The 16,253-nt window shown below is 29.7% G+C and overlaps 1 protein-coding gene across 13 annotated transcripts; it reads left to right on the top strand.

The window, feature by feature from the left end:
- The first annotated feature begins 1,689 nt into the window (after window positions 1–1,689).
- Window positions 1,690–10,982, top strand: LOC147801905 (tyrosine--tRNA ligase, cytoplasmic-like). 13 transcript variants are annotated; one of them, XR_015430289.1, is made up of 7 exons: window positions 1,780–2,808; window positions 3,720–3,812; window positions 6,812–6,935; window positions 8,342–8,422; window positions 8,532–8,566; window positions 10,166–10,401; window positions 10,843–10,982. XR_015430289.1 is itself a non-coding variant. In XM_087154656.1 (7 exons), exons 4-7 carry the CDS (start codon window positions 8,370–8,372, stop codon window positions 10,869–10,871), a joined length of 294 nt encoding a protein of 97 aa, XP_087010782.1. In that variant the 5' UTR covers window positions 1,781–2,808; window positions 3,720–3,812; window positions 6,812–6,935; window positions 8,342–8,369; the 3' UTR covers window positions 10,872–10,982. The 13 variants fall into 13 exon arrangements, 6 of the variants coding, with proteins under 6 accessions (XP_087010787.1, XP_087010784.1, XP_087010786.1 ...); XM_087154656.1 differs by having other exon boundaries at window positions 1,781–2,808; window positions 10,166–10,342; XM_087154657.1 differs by lacking the exon at window positions 1,780–2,808 and adding an exon at window positions 2,823–2,840 and having other exon boundaries at window positions 10,166–10,342.
- Window positions 10,983–16,253: the final 5,271 nt, after the last annotated feature.

Here is a 16,253-nt window from a genome sequence, read left to right as displayed (position 1 = left end):
CCTAACACCCAGCCACCGGTGACCTACTTACTTACTTATCTCTAAAGGTATTTTTATCTAATGAGTACCTTAGAATGTTTGATGCTCTCCAAAGGTGTTGGTACTGGTACACCATATTTGGCCATTGAAAACCAGGCATTAAATCACTTTTTTTTAGCCTTTATCACTGAATTTTTCTCTGTTCTGCTACTTTCGCTATGTATCTATAATTTAAACTCATCTCTCTCAAGATTCAGAGGATAAAATTGAGAACCATATAGATCCTCTTCACCAACTGAACTCCGTGACAGAGGGGGATCTGTTACGTAGAGATAGCGGGTTCAAGTCTCACCGTAAACCTGGTGTCTCTGCAATGTCCTAATGTGTACTATTCGTACTATTCGTAAATGAACAACAACAGTATTAATACAGTGATCCATTCAAAATTGATGCATCACTATACAATATAAAAAATTTTATAAAATTTTGAATTAAGTAATTTTAGATGTCAAAACGCGAAATTTCAAACAATATTTTTTGACAAATTAAAATTTAAATATTCGAATATATTTTTTGAAAAATTAAAATTTAAATATTCGAATATATTTTTTGAAAAATTAAAATTTAAAACTAAGGTTTTCTTAAAATATTCTACCACAATTCGACTGTTTGAACATTATTCTATCTATCGAATATTTTCTATCGATCTATCGAATATTTTTCCAACCAACTTCCTTTTGTTTTCAATATTCGAACCCACTCCCTTTTTTATCAGTACTCGAATCGGATATCATTTGAAGAGCTTTCAGGCCCACTCCCTTTTGAACAATTCTCCAACCCGCAATCTTTTTTATCGGTACTTGAACCCTCTATTAATTAATCAGTATTCGAACTCATTTTTTTTTATCGGTACTAGAATCCACTGATTTTTACCAGTTCTCGAACTCGCTATCATTGGTTCAATACTGGTTTCTGCTATGATTTGATCATTACTTGTATCCACTATCTTTTATCGGTACAACGGAGGAAGTGGCACACCCTCTGAAGGTCGGTGAACACAACTCCAACAGGGTGCCGTGTGATGCATATAAAGAAATAAAAATACATAGAAATAAAAAAAATTGGAAACATGAAATTTTAAAACACCAAAAATTTTTAAATGTTAGATTGTAATTTTTTTCAAAGCATTTAAAATACTTAAAATTTAATTTTTTTTATCGCCTTATTGCAATTTATTCATTTGTATATATATATTTTTCAGGAAACGAAGACAAAAAAAATTGCCCCGCAGTGGACTGATCTGTGAGACACGGCTCCCAGTAGATCACCGCAGTCAAGCATCACTGGCTGCAGTCAGTTTGCGGGTGGGTGACCACATGGATCAGTCTGCCTAGGGACAAAGGGTGTGCGGTATGGGTCCTCGTTGAACTGTTCTATTGTAAAGTTCTCGACTTCGCGTGCAGGTCGTCGGGATACCGAAGCGGAGGTGCGATCCCCTCTGCAGATGATCAAAATGGTTTTCCATACAGTCGCCAATAGCCCATTGTGCAGCTCCAGTGCGACGCAAATGAATTACAAAAAATTTAATATACTGTTTCCTCAAAAGAAACTAATGTTACATGAGGTCGCAAGTTAACTGGACACACCGGGATATGTTCTGAGTCTATCTCTGCATGTTTTATTTGTCTTATAGTGGTAATGCTTGTAAGACACGGTTTCCAGTAAATCACCGAAGTCTTAATCATAAATAGTAAGAAAAAACAACAAAATACTCCCCACATTTATCTCTTTAATACTGAGATCAAACCAGTGAAACACGTTAAATACCTCGGCTTCACGATCTCATATAATTTGAGCTGGAGTACTCAGTTAAACGACATAATTAAAAGAGCCAGAGGAGCGTTTTTTGCGCTCAAAGTCCTCCTGCATAAGAATTCAAAGCTTGATCTAGCAAATAAAAGAACTATCTATATACAAGCGATTCGACCAATTCTTACGACCCTCACTACTATAAGCAACAACCTAAGAAAGAAGCTATCTACAACTGAAGGTAAATTTTTACGCACAATGACTGGCGCCCCAAGGGCGATTAGCAATAGATTACTCAGAAAAGACTTAAACATTGATGATATCAATTGCTTTATAGCCAAATTGACCACAAAATTTTATAGCGACGCAAAAACTTGCACCACATCAGATTTCAATAAGTTGTTCGATATTGATATAATCCGTGATAATTCGAATTTCAGCCCAATTACCGCCTTTTTATGCTCAGACTGCATACTATCAAAATACTATTCACTTTATCATACAACTCTACTCAAGGGGATCTCCCCATTCCAAAGATGATTTTCACTTCAAAACTAAAGATTTACTTCATTAAGGACTTGATTTGTCGTTACAACATACTACAACTTCAAAGATATTTAGGACATCCTAGAATACGACAAAACAGAATCGATGAATCGGTTAGTGGTGCCAAACGCCGAGATAACCCCAATATCCAGCATCCAGTAGATCACCGAAGTCTTGCATTCCTGGCAGAGGTTAGTGAGAGGGTAAACAGCCCGTGGAGGGACCGAGGGTGTGCGGCATCGGTCCTCGTTGAACTGTTCTACTGTAGAGTGCTCGATTGCAACAAGTTAAAAGATATTTTGCCAAACTTGTGGATAATTTAAGTATTTTGTTAACAACCCCATTACATGTTTTGCACCGTTCTTTTAGCAAAGTAAAAGCTACGAAAACCTATTTAAGATCTACAAAGACACAAGAGAGTTTTTAAGTAATAATTTCTATCAGTTAAACAATTGACTATCTGCGTCTGCTAAAGTACGAAAAAATACATTTTAATGTTCATACTTGTATGTATTTATGTCATAAAAGATTACATTCATTAAAAATATTACTTTTAATAGATATTTATATTTGAGTATTTGAGGTGATAATCTTCATTCATTAAACTGACAGATTTCTTTTTTTTTAAACCTTGAAATCATTCATTGTTATTCATTTTCATTATGTCTTTCTTAAATCACCATTCAGGGTTGATTTCAATTTTCTAATTCTCCAGTAGTAATATTGTAATTTAAAATATAAAAAGGCAATTTTATACAGTGTCATGACTACACCTTATTTACTAAAAACAAAAGCAAATTTTCTACTATAAAGCCAAGTAAAAAAAGCTCTTAAAATCTGGTATTTAATAAAATTTTAGTAGTTTTTTTGTTATTATTTTTGTGGATTCCATATGGAATAAATTTTGAATCCGATAAATGATTCTTCTTTAAATACTTACAACTGTGGTAATAATATTTTATAAATACTTTTATCAGTTTTTTTAAACTTATTCAATCCTAACTATGCAAATCGTTAACAATTCGAAAAACTAAATTAGATTTATTGTTCATTCTATTTGATATTTATTTATTTATAAATCAGTTTTTTGTACATAAATTATTTGTATCTGTCAAATTGTTACGTAAGCTGATTTCTTAAAAGACTGAGTACTCTGTAATTACTTATAAGTAAACCTAGTTTTAAGCACTATATGAAAATTTCTCCAACATTTCATAGCAAAATTTGCTAATATTCTCAGAGGCATTTATAGTATCAGATATATTTAACATAGATTCCCAAATATTGTGTATTAATATTTCTAAGCATTTATTTCATACTGCAATGATTATTTTTCAGGTTATTTTATATATTGTACATTCATTGTTTCACTCACTATTTTACAGGTATTGAATGTTTATCAAAGTGCGACTTAAAATTAATGACTGATGATTGTGTTATCAGGGCCTGATCTGGACATCAGGGAATCTCCACTTGTTGTAACTTTAAACCAAATTTACTTGTTATTTATTTACGAAATGCCTTTAAGTTATGTATGACATAAGTGAATAGTAAATATTAGTAAATTTGCGGTTATATTTCTTTTAATTTTCGCTAACTCATAATTCTAATACGAGGGTTGCTATTTATATTTCTGGCCTAATAATGAAAAAACAAATATGTAGGATCGAAATTGGTTTTATTGTTTTTCAAAATATTCTCCATGATGATCAATACACTTTTGCATGCGTTTGAACCAATTTTCAAAGCACTTTTTCCAGTCCGATTGAGGTAACTCCAAAACATGCGTTTTGAATGCATCAACCGCTTCTTCGGGGGACGAAAATCGTTGTCCACGTAATTTATTTTTGATGTGTGGGAATAAGAAGAAGTCATTGGTTGCCAAATCAGGGCTGTACGGCGGATGACCCATCAGTTCGATCTTTCGCTCCGTCAGAAATAAGTATATTTTTTTCCAGCAATTGAAACTAATAAATATAGTTAGTCCAATATAGTCCACACAAAAGCACAGTAATTGTTGTTTCCTCTTAATATATTGTATATAATATGAACAGGGAAAACACAGGGGATTTTTTTTCCTAGATTTGAGTAGCAACTCTGAGAAATAATTAATATTTTTGCCGAAAATTTTTTGCAGTGATATAAAAATTAAATTTATTAATTGGAATAATAAGAGGAAATGATTATTTATTGTTATGGATCGTAAAATAGTTTATTTGTGTTCTTTAAACCAAATGTAAAGTAATTTAAAATTGAAAAATAATTTACATGTTTATCATTAATATGAACAGGATCTAAGTATTTTTCATTAATTTCAGTGTCAAAATACCAACTTTGGTGAGCTTGTCGGTTTTTTTTAATTTATTTATTATTGTTGATCATTTTGATTTTAACAAGTGAAAAGTTTTCTTCGTGTTGTTCTATGAAAAAGTAGTGTGTAGGAGGGCAATTTCAGTACAATTTTGCCTGATGTGTAATCCCTTAAAGGATTAACGATTACTAGTAATGATACAATATATGTCCTATTGCACTTACAAGCAGGATTGGAAAAAAAATTATTTTGTCAGGGTTAAATTGGATTTTTTCATCATCTCTTTTATTCATTAAAGTCTTAGAGTAAGTGTTGCTGCATGAATGAACACCATTAATTTTATTAATATTAAAATAGATATTAATACATTTTATTATTAATATCATTTACATTGATAAATTAGCAATAATTTTTAATAAGAGTTATAGGGTTCAATTACCTTTTGTAGGATTTACATATTCTGTTTTAGGATAGATTTAAAAAAACTACTAAATGTTTAAGTGAAGAAATAAGTTATTTACTTTAATTCAATTGAAAGTCAATTTTCAAAGTAAATTCTTAACGTGGGGAATGTATTTATGCAATTGTGCATTACATTACTTTTCTAACAGTGTTGTGTCCTTTTTTATGTATAGTCAAAGCGGGCTTCTAGAATAAGCTCTACTATTTCAACAACAAGGATTACATCAGAACAGGAATTTTGTACAAGTATTTTACCAGTTAAAAGGGGCTATTTTTTAAAAGTATCATTTTAAACTATGTAATTAGACTCACTGTTTAGGAAAATAGTATTTAAAATACACTTTTTAAAAAAATATTTTCCTATTTCATTGAATAATGATTCTAATCATATTTTATATTGTATCTTGTTATAACTGGTTTTAATTATCTTGTGAATTAGTATCTCAAATTTTTGTGAGAATACCTTAGTACATTATTTCCACTTTCTAATAATACATATTTAATTAAAATTTAATGAACAGAATATAGAAGTAATGGAAATATAAATATTTCAATGTATGTAGTTTATATTTTGTTCTATTATAAACTTAATATCTTGAGCTGATTTGTTAATAATAAAATGCAATTATGAAAAAACGTGAGTTTTTTTCAAGTGGTTTTTCTCAGGTTGGGTAAAATCAGAACAATCCTGCTTACAAGGGAAGTGGATAGTTTAAAAATTCCTATATAAGCAAAGTTAAACCTAAATTTAAGAGCATTTTTATAAACCTTGGATAGGGTTTATATTAGCTGTCTAACTAGGGTAAAATATGCTCCATTAAAGTTTCTGTTCATTTATTTTTAAACTAATAGAAATGATGTCCTGAGATTAAATCCCAGCTGGAAAGGTTGAACTATATCTCTAATTTCCTTTTCTAAAAAAGATTCATAACTATTTAATATTTTATTCACTTAATAAATTTTTTATTTATTTAGAACTTAAATTTTTAAGAACATCTAAATTAATAGAAATTTAAAATATTTTTTTTTGATTAAAATATCTAGGTCATTGAGAAAAAAATTTTAAAATTTAAAATAACATTTTGTATCTTTTTAAAATTACAATCTAATAAAAATTTTATTTTTTATTTAAAATGTATGGATTATTTAAAAAATTTGCAGTTCAAAATTTAAATTAAAATTGTATATTTCTTTTTTAAGTAATCCATACATTTTAATTAAAAAATAAATATATTTTAATTTTTTTTGTTTTTAAAAATTTAATTTTTTAAAAAATAAATTTAAACTAAAAAATAATAATTTATAAATTGAATAAAGCATATTAGATAGTTATCAATCTTCTTTAGAATAGAAAATTGGAAATAAAATTCAATCGTGCCAACTGAGATCAGGACCCCCAACTCAAGACCTCTCTGGTAAAAGGCATAGAGCCTAATCACTATACCACCATTGAGATAAGTCTGGAAACTTCGTTAGTTTAAAAATAAATGAACTGAAATTTTAATGGGGCAAATTAAGTGTCTAATTTTGTTTTGATAGGAATTTTTGAGATGTGTACTTCCCTTGTTAGTCTAATTTTTATGTCTTTTATTTTCACCATTACAAAAGCTTGTTTATAAAACCAATCAGATTTCTCTTTATATAATAATGTCTCTGTATGCTATAAGCTGTCTTATTTTAACTAAGCAAAGTTTATATTTTTAGAGAATATACTTTAGATGTGTGCAGATTATAATCTTTAGTGACGGAGCATGATGCAAAAAAAGCTGAAGTTATTAAGCAAGTAGATCATCCTTTCCTAATCAGTTTAACGTATCCAGGAATGCAAGTTAGTATACGCAATTCTGATATAGCATATTATTGATACAAAACTTATGTCATATTTATGTTTAAAAAGTGTGTTGATTATAAGGTTCACTGTTATAATGTGTATCTAATTGTGTTTCAGGGTAATTTGTAAAACTCGATTGACATTATACGGTTTTAATAAGTGAACGTACTTAAGTTTCATTAAAAGCTCAAAAGGAAAATTTTTAAATTTAAATTAAAAAGCTTATTTAAGTGATAAAGGTTTTTTCTATCAGTAAATCCATTAATCAGGCTGTAAATTGACTGCACAATTTATTTAAGAAAGTAGTAATATAACAATTTTGTTTTTTTATTGCTACATTAATGATCTGTTAATCATATCATTTGTCCTCTAAATCAAATTACATATGTTTTCTGAAAATCGTGCATTCCTTAAAGTTTTTAGGATTATAATTAGTTTTTTGGTTTATTCCTTTTAGCATAATTCCAATCTATAATGGCAAGATATTTACTCAAATCTATGATATTTAATTTATTTTATAATTTTTTTTTTATTCTCAGTTTTGAAAATTTTTTAACTAACCATTTTTCCACAAGTATTAAAAACTAATCTAATAAAATTTTAAATCTATGGACTGATAGTGTTTGAGGTTAGGTACTGGCAATTTGGAATTTTCCTTGCAGCATATTAGGAAAACAGTTAATAATAAATTTTTAATTTTTGTGAAGTTATAAGTTTTGACAATTAAATTGATTTTTGTATGGCCAATTTTTCTTCCTAGATCTTTCATATTTATACTAATAGTTTTATTTTAATGTAATATAATGTTATTTATTTAACCAGAATTTTATCATTCCATATAACTTGAATGTTTTTCAATTCCTATATTTTCTGACCAACTGAGCTACTTGATATAATTTCATTTTTCTGTTAAGAATTTTAAAAGATAAAAATATAAGATTAATTATGTTATTCATTATTAAAAAGTATTAAATTTGTTGGACATAAAATTAGTTCCTCAATTCTTTTTCTTTTTTTCTTTCTTACTCATTGTTATTTTACTTTTTTTTCTTTGGTTGTAAAAAGCTTTTAGCAAGGCATTTTATTCTGTTCTCATTTGTAAAATCTTCTAATTTCATGAGCTGTTATTTATTACCCTGTCATGAATATGGCATGGTAATAAATAACAGTTAATATAAGCTGTAAAAATTATAGCTTACAGCTTATGGGAATAAAATTATAAGATTTTTTTTTTAATAATGATAATTTTTATTCTATTAAATTTTTGTATTACTTTTTGATGTATTTTTTTACTTAAAAGTATACTACATTAGAAAATAATCAAAAAATTATTTGTAATGAACTATTTAGCTATAAAACTATAAATGCAATAATCTGAATGCAATAGTTTCATTTTTCAACAGGCCTTAGATGAAGAATACCTTAAAGTAGATGCTCAGTTTGGTGGCGTTGACCAAAGAAAGATTTTCACTTTCGCTGAAATGGTTTGTTTTTATGAACTGTTTCATATAAAATATACTTAAATTTTCATTTTTTGCATTAATTTCATTTTTTAATTGTAATATTTTTAAGTATTTTTATGATATGTTTCAGTATTTACCTCAATTGGGTTATGCTGAATCCAATGGGTATGAATAATTTTTGAAATGCATGTTATACTTTATTTTAATGAAATGCTTGCAGTAATATCATGGTTAAATTAATAGTTTCTTTTCATCTCTTTTACTTACATATCTTCTCTTTTTAAAATAACTTCTTTTTCTTTACATATCTTAAATGATTTTATCTACCAACTATTTGACTACTCATAATAAAAATATTTAAAAATAAACGGTAATTTTTGCATATTTTATCTTTATGATTATTATGATGGAATCCAATTGATAATTTATGAAAGTTTATTAATGCCATTCACTAATTTATAAAAGTAATATGATTTTAATTAGGTGTTTAATGTCTGTTTAGTTCACAACGCATATTTATGAATTCAGATCAGGCAATAGTTTAATCTAATGAAAAAGAGACTGAAGGAAACTCAATATTGGGTATGTGTTAGAGGCAAAAATTATACAGATGTGATGAAGTCTGCAAAGTGAACCTTTTGAATTTGGATTAGATGGGAATTGTAAATGTAAAATTGTGGATTCTCTTTAAAAAAAATTCAAAAATTTCTCTCATAACAGTTTTTTCCCCCTCCTTTTTTTAATAATAACATAATATCTGTAGCAAGTATTAAATATGTAAAATTTTAAACATGTTTGAAGAATTTACACAAGTCATCATCATCAATAGCTCGACAGCCCAGGGTGGGCCTTGGCCTTCTCAAGAAGTTTTTTTTCCAGGCTAACCTTTTTTTTGCTAGTGCTTTGCAATTTTTTGTTTTTAGGGCCAAAAGATCTTTCCCTAGGCTATCTATCCATCTCAAATTCGGCCTGCTTTTTTTTCGTGTGTCAACTGGCCTGGCATTGAAAACTCTGGTGGTACGGACGTCGACCATTCTTACACAAGTATCAGATTCATTTAATCTTACCTCAGTTAGGCTTCAAGTCTTATAAAACTCAAGATGCCAACCAAGAGAGCAGTTACTAAATTAATAAAAACTTACTGTTAAATTTCCATCTTGTTATTTGGATCCTGTATTGAAATGAATTTTGTTTATCTAATTTTTTTTATGTTTATATAAAAAATATTGTGATATTTGAAATTTTTTAATTATAAATGGTCATCCAAAGTTCCCTTTAAACTAGAAATAACTAAATTCTTTGTCTTAGAAATGTTGGGGGCCCTAAATGAGTATACTTGTTTTATTTTGTCAATATTGTTTGTTCAGGGGGCATCAATATTGCACTGTTTTCCATTTTGGAATGAAAAAAATTTAAAATGTATGCATTCATTACCCATATAAAGAATGTAAATTTTTCATGATTCTCATCTAAGAATAAATCAAAATTAATTTTAATAAATCAAAATCAATAAAGTAAAATGAGAGAAATGATTAAAAAATATTTTAAGATTGAAATTTATGCAATTAAGTTTTGTTCATATGCAAATTTTTTTGGTTATCTTAACAGAAGTTTATTTAACGAATTTTTCTTAAAATATTTCTGCTATCCTTTAACCTTCTTTCCATGAATAAATAAGTTGTTTCAAGTATGCTTTATTTTTGCGAAATTCATTTAATTGTAGATTTGCTCTCTTATAAATGTATTACATTGTTTTAATATTAGTGCCTGGACTTACTGGTGGTAAAATGAGTTCCTCTTTAGAAGATTCAGGAATAGACTTATTGGATAATCTCTCTACTGTTAAGAAGAAGCTCAAAAAGGCCTTTTGTGAACCTGGTTATTTAGAAGATAATGGAGTTCTGGCTTTTGTAAAACATGTGCTACTCTTCAAAGATGAAGGTTAAGGACTTTCCTATTGTTTTCAGATCGTTTTTAAAATTGAACATTTATTTTGAAATGTAAGATATTTGTATGTCTAATTTTTTTTTATCTTACTTTATATTTGCCACATAATTTTTTTAAACAACTGAAATAAAAAAAATGTATTTTGTATTGAATATTCAAAAAAAAAAATCATTTTAAGATTCAGAAATTTTCAAAAGTGGTGTCAGAAAAATGAATTGTTTGTTTTTTAAAATGAGCCATTCGTGTTTTCGCATTTTGTAACGTGGTTTTTTTATGTAAAAAGTTCTTTGAAAAAAAGGTTAAAATTATACTTAAAGTAGTTTTTGTAAGCATTACCAAGCTAAGATTTTTAATATCAAACTTAGAACTGTAATGTATGGTAAATTGCCGGTTAAGTTCAATTCCATATAATTTCTTGCTCTATGTTCACCTATACTTAGTTTTATGAAAAGTTATTTTATATTTCTTTTATTATTTAATTTGCATTTCTTTAGATTTTGTCATTCGTCATTCAGAGAAATGAAGAAAATGGTGGAAACACAAATTATAAAAATAATGTGTATATAGAAGACGACTTTGAAAATATGTGTGTATTTGTGTTAAAATATGTTAATAAAGATTTTCAAAATGTTAATCACCTGCATATGTTCATCATATTTTCTTTATGTTGATTGTGTTGAAACGTTATTGTTACACATAGTTGTTTAAAAATAAAATAGGAAACACAATCTATAAAATAATGCTTTATATTTTGAGAGATACAAATATATTTTTATGTAGTAAGTGACAAGAGGAGGTAGGGGTGAGTGTGACATTTTGTGATAAAAGGGTGGATGAAAAATACTTGGGAAAAAATGTGTGAGACATCATTTATGAATGATCTTCTAACCTAAATATTAATTTATGGCCCACAAGTTGCATATTTTTTTACATCATATTTAACAAAAATTCTAAAATTGAGCACACATTTTAGAATTATAGAGGAAAAAAAATTTAGTTATAGGAAAGGATTATTCTAGGATTATAGGAAGAAAAAAATTCATTGAAAAGGCCATTTTTTCCCCACACTATCTAATTTATTTACTGCATTAACAAAGTCTAAAACATCATCTAAGAATGAAATTATTTAAACTTTGTAGCTTTTAATTCACAAATTAAAATTTTCAAATATTGAAGGTTATTCAGAACAGAAAACCACGATTTTTAAATGGCAGCTTTCTTAACTTGTTAAGCGTATTTGAAATTCTTATGGGCAGCGTTTTTAAAAAGAAAAAAACAGAATTATTCATATTTTGTTACAGTTATATCTTGAAATTATAAATATATTTGAAAAACTCCTCTTTACAAAGTCGCTATTTTGTTAAACTCATTGACCGATTTAAAATTCCAACACCTGCTATTTAAAATTTATGAGCTTAGAATTACAAAATACACTCAAAAGATTAAATTTATAATGTGGCAATTTTAAAAATATATCAATTTTAACTCAGTTTTAAATTTCACTCAATATCACTAAATTTTAAACTGAAGGTTAAACTAAGGAGAAGAATCAAAGGATGAACCAAACATAGTTTGGCAATCTGCCAGGTGTTGCATAAGGGAGAAAAAACTGAAATTATTTTGTCATTTTAATTTAACTGTCAAAATACTGACGGGTGAAAAAAAAAGAATGCTGATTTTCTATTAAAATCATTTTGCCAAATATATATATAAAAAAAACTTTGAAATGCAATAAACAAAAAAAGTACGCTACATTAGAAACATGCATAAGTTAAACATTGAGTTAATTTTTTAAATTTCATGAATTTATCTGTAAATCAAACCACGTTTAATCTTTTCGAAAGCTTATTTCATCTAAAGCGTGACGTCAATAAACTACTATGAAAATATGCATATAGTAAGGTTCTTTATAGTTATGTAGTTTTTTCTCCTTCCGATTTTAATATGGTAATTGTGTTCTCCCTAATAACCGGTAATGTTACGTAATTTATCCTCAGTGGTAGATGGATCATGGGTTGGAGTCAGGCTAACTATGGGACGTTTTCGTGGTTTTCCTCCCCATCTAACGCATGATGCGGGGTAGTTCCATCAAAAAGTTCTCCACGAAAGCAAATTTCTCCCATTACTGTATTCAGGAGTTTTCTTGTCTTCTGGATTGAGTTCTAAATTACAAGGTTAAGGAGTTGAACATTGGTAGCCGTAAAATCAAATTTGGGTCTGCTGTTCAACGTCGGCTATAAAGTATAAAATAACCTGCAATGAGCTTTGGGGGCTCAAGGGATAGAGTATTCGCCTTCCAATGAGGGTGAACTGGGTGCGAATCCCAGACATGGCTGGTGGATACGAATACCGCACCCGGTTCGCAACGACCACAATGCTGATGTAAAATATCCTTAGTGGTAGACGTATCATAGGTTTGAGCTCTCTTGCTGTCAGGCAAACCGTGGTCAGACACCACTTGTGCAATACATCTGAGCAGTCTTAAGAATCTCTATTAGTTGGTGTTGCTAAGTCTCGAATGTTGGAGCTCCAGTCAATATGTCATCCATGTATGGGTCATTACACAAAACTTATGCGGCCAATGCAAGATTTTTACCCTCGTGGATGGAAATTCGTTTAAGACTTCTCATTGCTAAATATGGGGCACTAACAGTTCCGTATGAGACTGTGTTTAGCTGCTACACCTTAATGGGTTTGTCAATCTCCTCTTCCCACAAATTTCTTTTTTATTTTCTGTGATTCTCTTCAATGTCATTAAGGCGGTGCATACGACGAATGTCTGCCGTGAACGCACATCTGTGCTTTCTAAATCTCACTGGCGACGAAAAAAGATCTCATCCTGAATAACTCCACTAATGTATCGAATGGAGCTAAGAGAATTTCGATCAGGTAGTTAAGGTCGATGCATTATATACCATTCGTAGTTTTGTTGTGCTCTTTTGAGCCTTATAAATGTCATAATGGGGCATATAATACGAAGCTTTGGGTTCAATACTCTGGCATACTTCAGTCATATGTCCTCATTCTTCATATTCATTCAAAAAGTCTAAATACAATTTTAGGTAGTTTTGTGGTCACGAGACAAACGAATCCACAGCGATTCAAGTCTCTTAAGAGCTATGTACCTCGAATCTCACAAAAACTGACCAATGCTTCCGAAATGGTATGGAAGCTATATATTTTTTCGTCTTATCTCTCTTACGCGTTAACACGTAATGTTCTTCGCATGTAGAATTTTCCTTACATTTAGCAAATTCATTTCCCATCTCATCGATCCTCCAAAATTTTTTCAAATTCGAATTTAATTCATCAGACCCTCATATTAGAGCGCTATAACTAGAATTAAGTTAATAGAATCTGGATACACTATATGTAAACTAACACTGAGTTTATAATAGTTTTTTTTTTCACTTTCAGCTTTTATTTTCGCTGGTATTATCACGTCATTAAAATACTCTGATGAAAAGAATAATGTCGACTGTTCCTGGGATATTGAAATTAGGATCCGCAAGATTAAATGACTCTGGAATTCGCAAACGCGTATCCATAATTTTATTTGGAACTAAATCCACTATTTTTTGTATTACTAACATGGAAATACGCCTGGTAAACTTTTATTTTTATTCACAAGAGTCCGGGCGCGTAGCCAGATTTTTCAGCGAACAATAAGCACTTTTTAAACTATATATTCGGGGTAGCAACGTGTGAGTCGTGGTGTGGTTGTTAGCTCAGGGGTTTGTTGCTGGTCACGGGTTAATTTTAAATTTTTTTTCTATTTATATTTTTTTATTTTTTTGAAACTTATTTTTCGACATTTCAGCATGAATAAAGTGTTCTATATATAAAAATAACTATTCTTTTTGGGAAAGAGGGAATATTAGCTTCAAAACGGATAAATTTCGACTCCTGAGCTATGCACACGACCCACTCCGTAACTCCCTTTAATATTAAGTTATAAGTTTCAAACTCTGCCAGAAATTAGAGCTTTATATACCAAACAATCGTACCAAAGGATATTTTTATACATTAATTAGGGGGCACATAATGGGCCAAAATAGATTTTATTAATTAACAGGAAGGAAGTTCTTTAAGCTATATATTCGTGGAAGCAACGCGTGAGCTGTGGCGTAGTTGTTAGCGTCGCCGGAGAAGAAGTTTGTTGACCCGGTGGTCAAGGGTTCGGTCCTGGTCTCGGGTTATTTTTTAATTATTTTTTTCTATTTCTTTATTTTATTTTTTTGAAACTTATTTTTCGACATTTCAGCATGAATAAAGTATTCTATATATAAAAATAATTACTTTTCTTTGGGAAAGAGGGAATGTTAGCTGAAAAACGGATAAATTTCGACTCCGGAGCTACGCACACGACTCACTCCGTAACTCCTTTTAATATTAACTTATAATTTTCAAACTCTGCCAGAAATTAGAGTATCATATACCAAACAATCGTACCAAAGGATATTTTTATACATTAATTAGGGGGCACATAATGGGCCAAAATAGATATTGTTAATTAACCGGAAGAAAGTTCTTTAAACTATATATTCGTGGAGGCAACGTGTGAGCCATGGCGTAGTTGTTAGCGTCGCCGGTAGAGAAGTTTGTTGACCCGATGGTCAGGGGTTCGGTTCTGGTCACGGGTTAATTTTCTTTTTTTTATTTATTTATTTTATTTTATTTTTTTTTTAAACCTTTTTTCGACATTTTAGCATGAATAAAGAGTTCTATATATAAAAATAACTATTCTTTTTGGGAAAGAGAGAATATTAGCTTCAAAACGGATAAATTTCGACTCCTGAGCTGTGCACACGACCCACTCCGTAACTCCCTTTAATATTAACTTATAAGTTTCAAACTCTGCCAGAAATTAGAGTTTTACATACCAAACAATCGTACCAAAGGATATTTTTATACATTAATTAGGGGGCACATAATGGGCCAAAATAGATTTTGTTAATTAACCGGAAGGAAGTTCTTTAAACTATATATTCGTGGAAGCAACGTGTGAGCCGTGGCGTAGTTGTTAGCGTCACCGGTAGAGAAGTTTGTTGACCCGATGGGCAGGGGTTCGGTGCTGGTCACGGGTTAATTTTTTTTTAAATTTATTTATTTTATTTTATTTTTTTTGAAACCTTTTTTCGACATTTTAGCATGAATAAAGTGTTCTATATATAAAAATAACTATTCTTTTTGGGAAAGAGGGAATATTAGCTTCAAAACGGATAAATTTCGACTCCTGAGCTATGCACACGACCCACTCCGTAACTCCCTTTAATATTAACTTATAATTTTCAAACTCTGCCAGAAATTAGAGTTTTATATACCAAACAATCGTACCAAAGGATATTTTTATACATTAATTAAGGGGCACATAATGGGCCAAAATAGATTTTGTTAATTAACCGGAAGGAAGTTCTTTAAACTATATATTCGTGGAAGCAACGCGTGAGCCATGGCGTAGTTGTTAGCGTCGCCGGTAGAGAAGTTTGTTGACCCGGTGGTCAGGGGTTCGTAGCTGGTCAAGGATTAACTTTTATTTTTTTTTCTACTTATTTTATTTATTTTTTTGAAACCTTGTTTTCAACATTTTAGCATGAATAAAGTATTCTATATATAAAAATAATTATTTTTCTTTGGGAAAGAGGGAATGTTAGCTGAAAAACGGATAAATTTCGACTCCGGAGCTACGCACACAACTCACTCCGTAACTCCTTTTAATATTAACTTATAATTTTCAAACTCTGCCAGAAATTAGAGTTTCATATACCAAACAATCGTACCAAAGGATATTTTTATACATTAATTAGGGGGCACATAATGGGCCAAAATAGATATTGTTAATTAACCGGAAGAAAGTTCTTTAAACTATATATTCGTGGAGGCAACGTGTGAGCCATGGCGTAGT

The sequence above is a fragment of the Parasteatoda tepidariorum genome, chromosome 11 (assembly GCF_982258835.1).
Source record: "Parasteatoda tepidariorum strain Cologne lab strain chromosome 11, Ptep-v5.0, whole genome shotgun sequence".
In the NCBI taxonomy this organism is placed as follows: Eukaryota; Metazoa; Arthropoda; class Arachnida; order Araneae; family Theridiidae; genus Parasteatoda; species Parasteatoda tepidariorum.
This window is presented reverse-complemented; position numbering and strand designations above follow the sequence as displayed.

Excerpts from the sequence above, each read along its gene's own strand:
- LOC147801905 (XM_087154658.1), top strand. The coding sequence starts at position 8,370 with ATGCTCAGTTTGGTGGCGTTGACCAAAGAAAGATTTTCACTTTCGCTG. Across the intron at positions 8,423-8,531 it reads TTTTCACTTTCGCTGAAATG|TATTTACCTCAATTGGGTTA; the intron begins GTTTGTTTTTAT and ends GATATGTTTCAG. Across the intron at positions 10,343-10,842 it reads GCTACTCTTCAAAGATGAAG|ATTTTGTCATTCGTCATTCA; the intron begins GTTAAGGACTTT and ends GCATTTCTTTAG.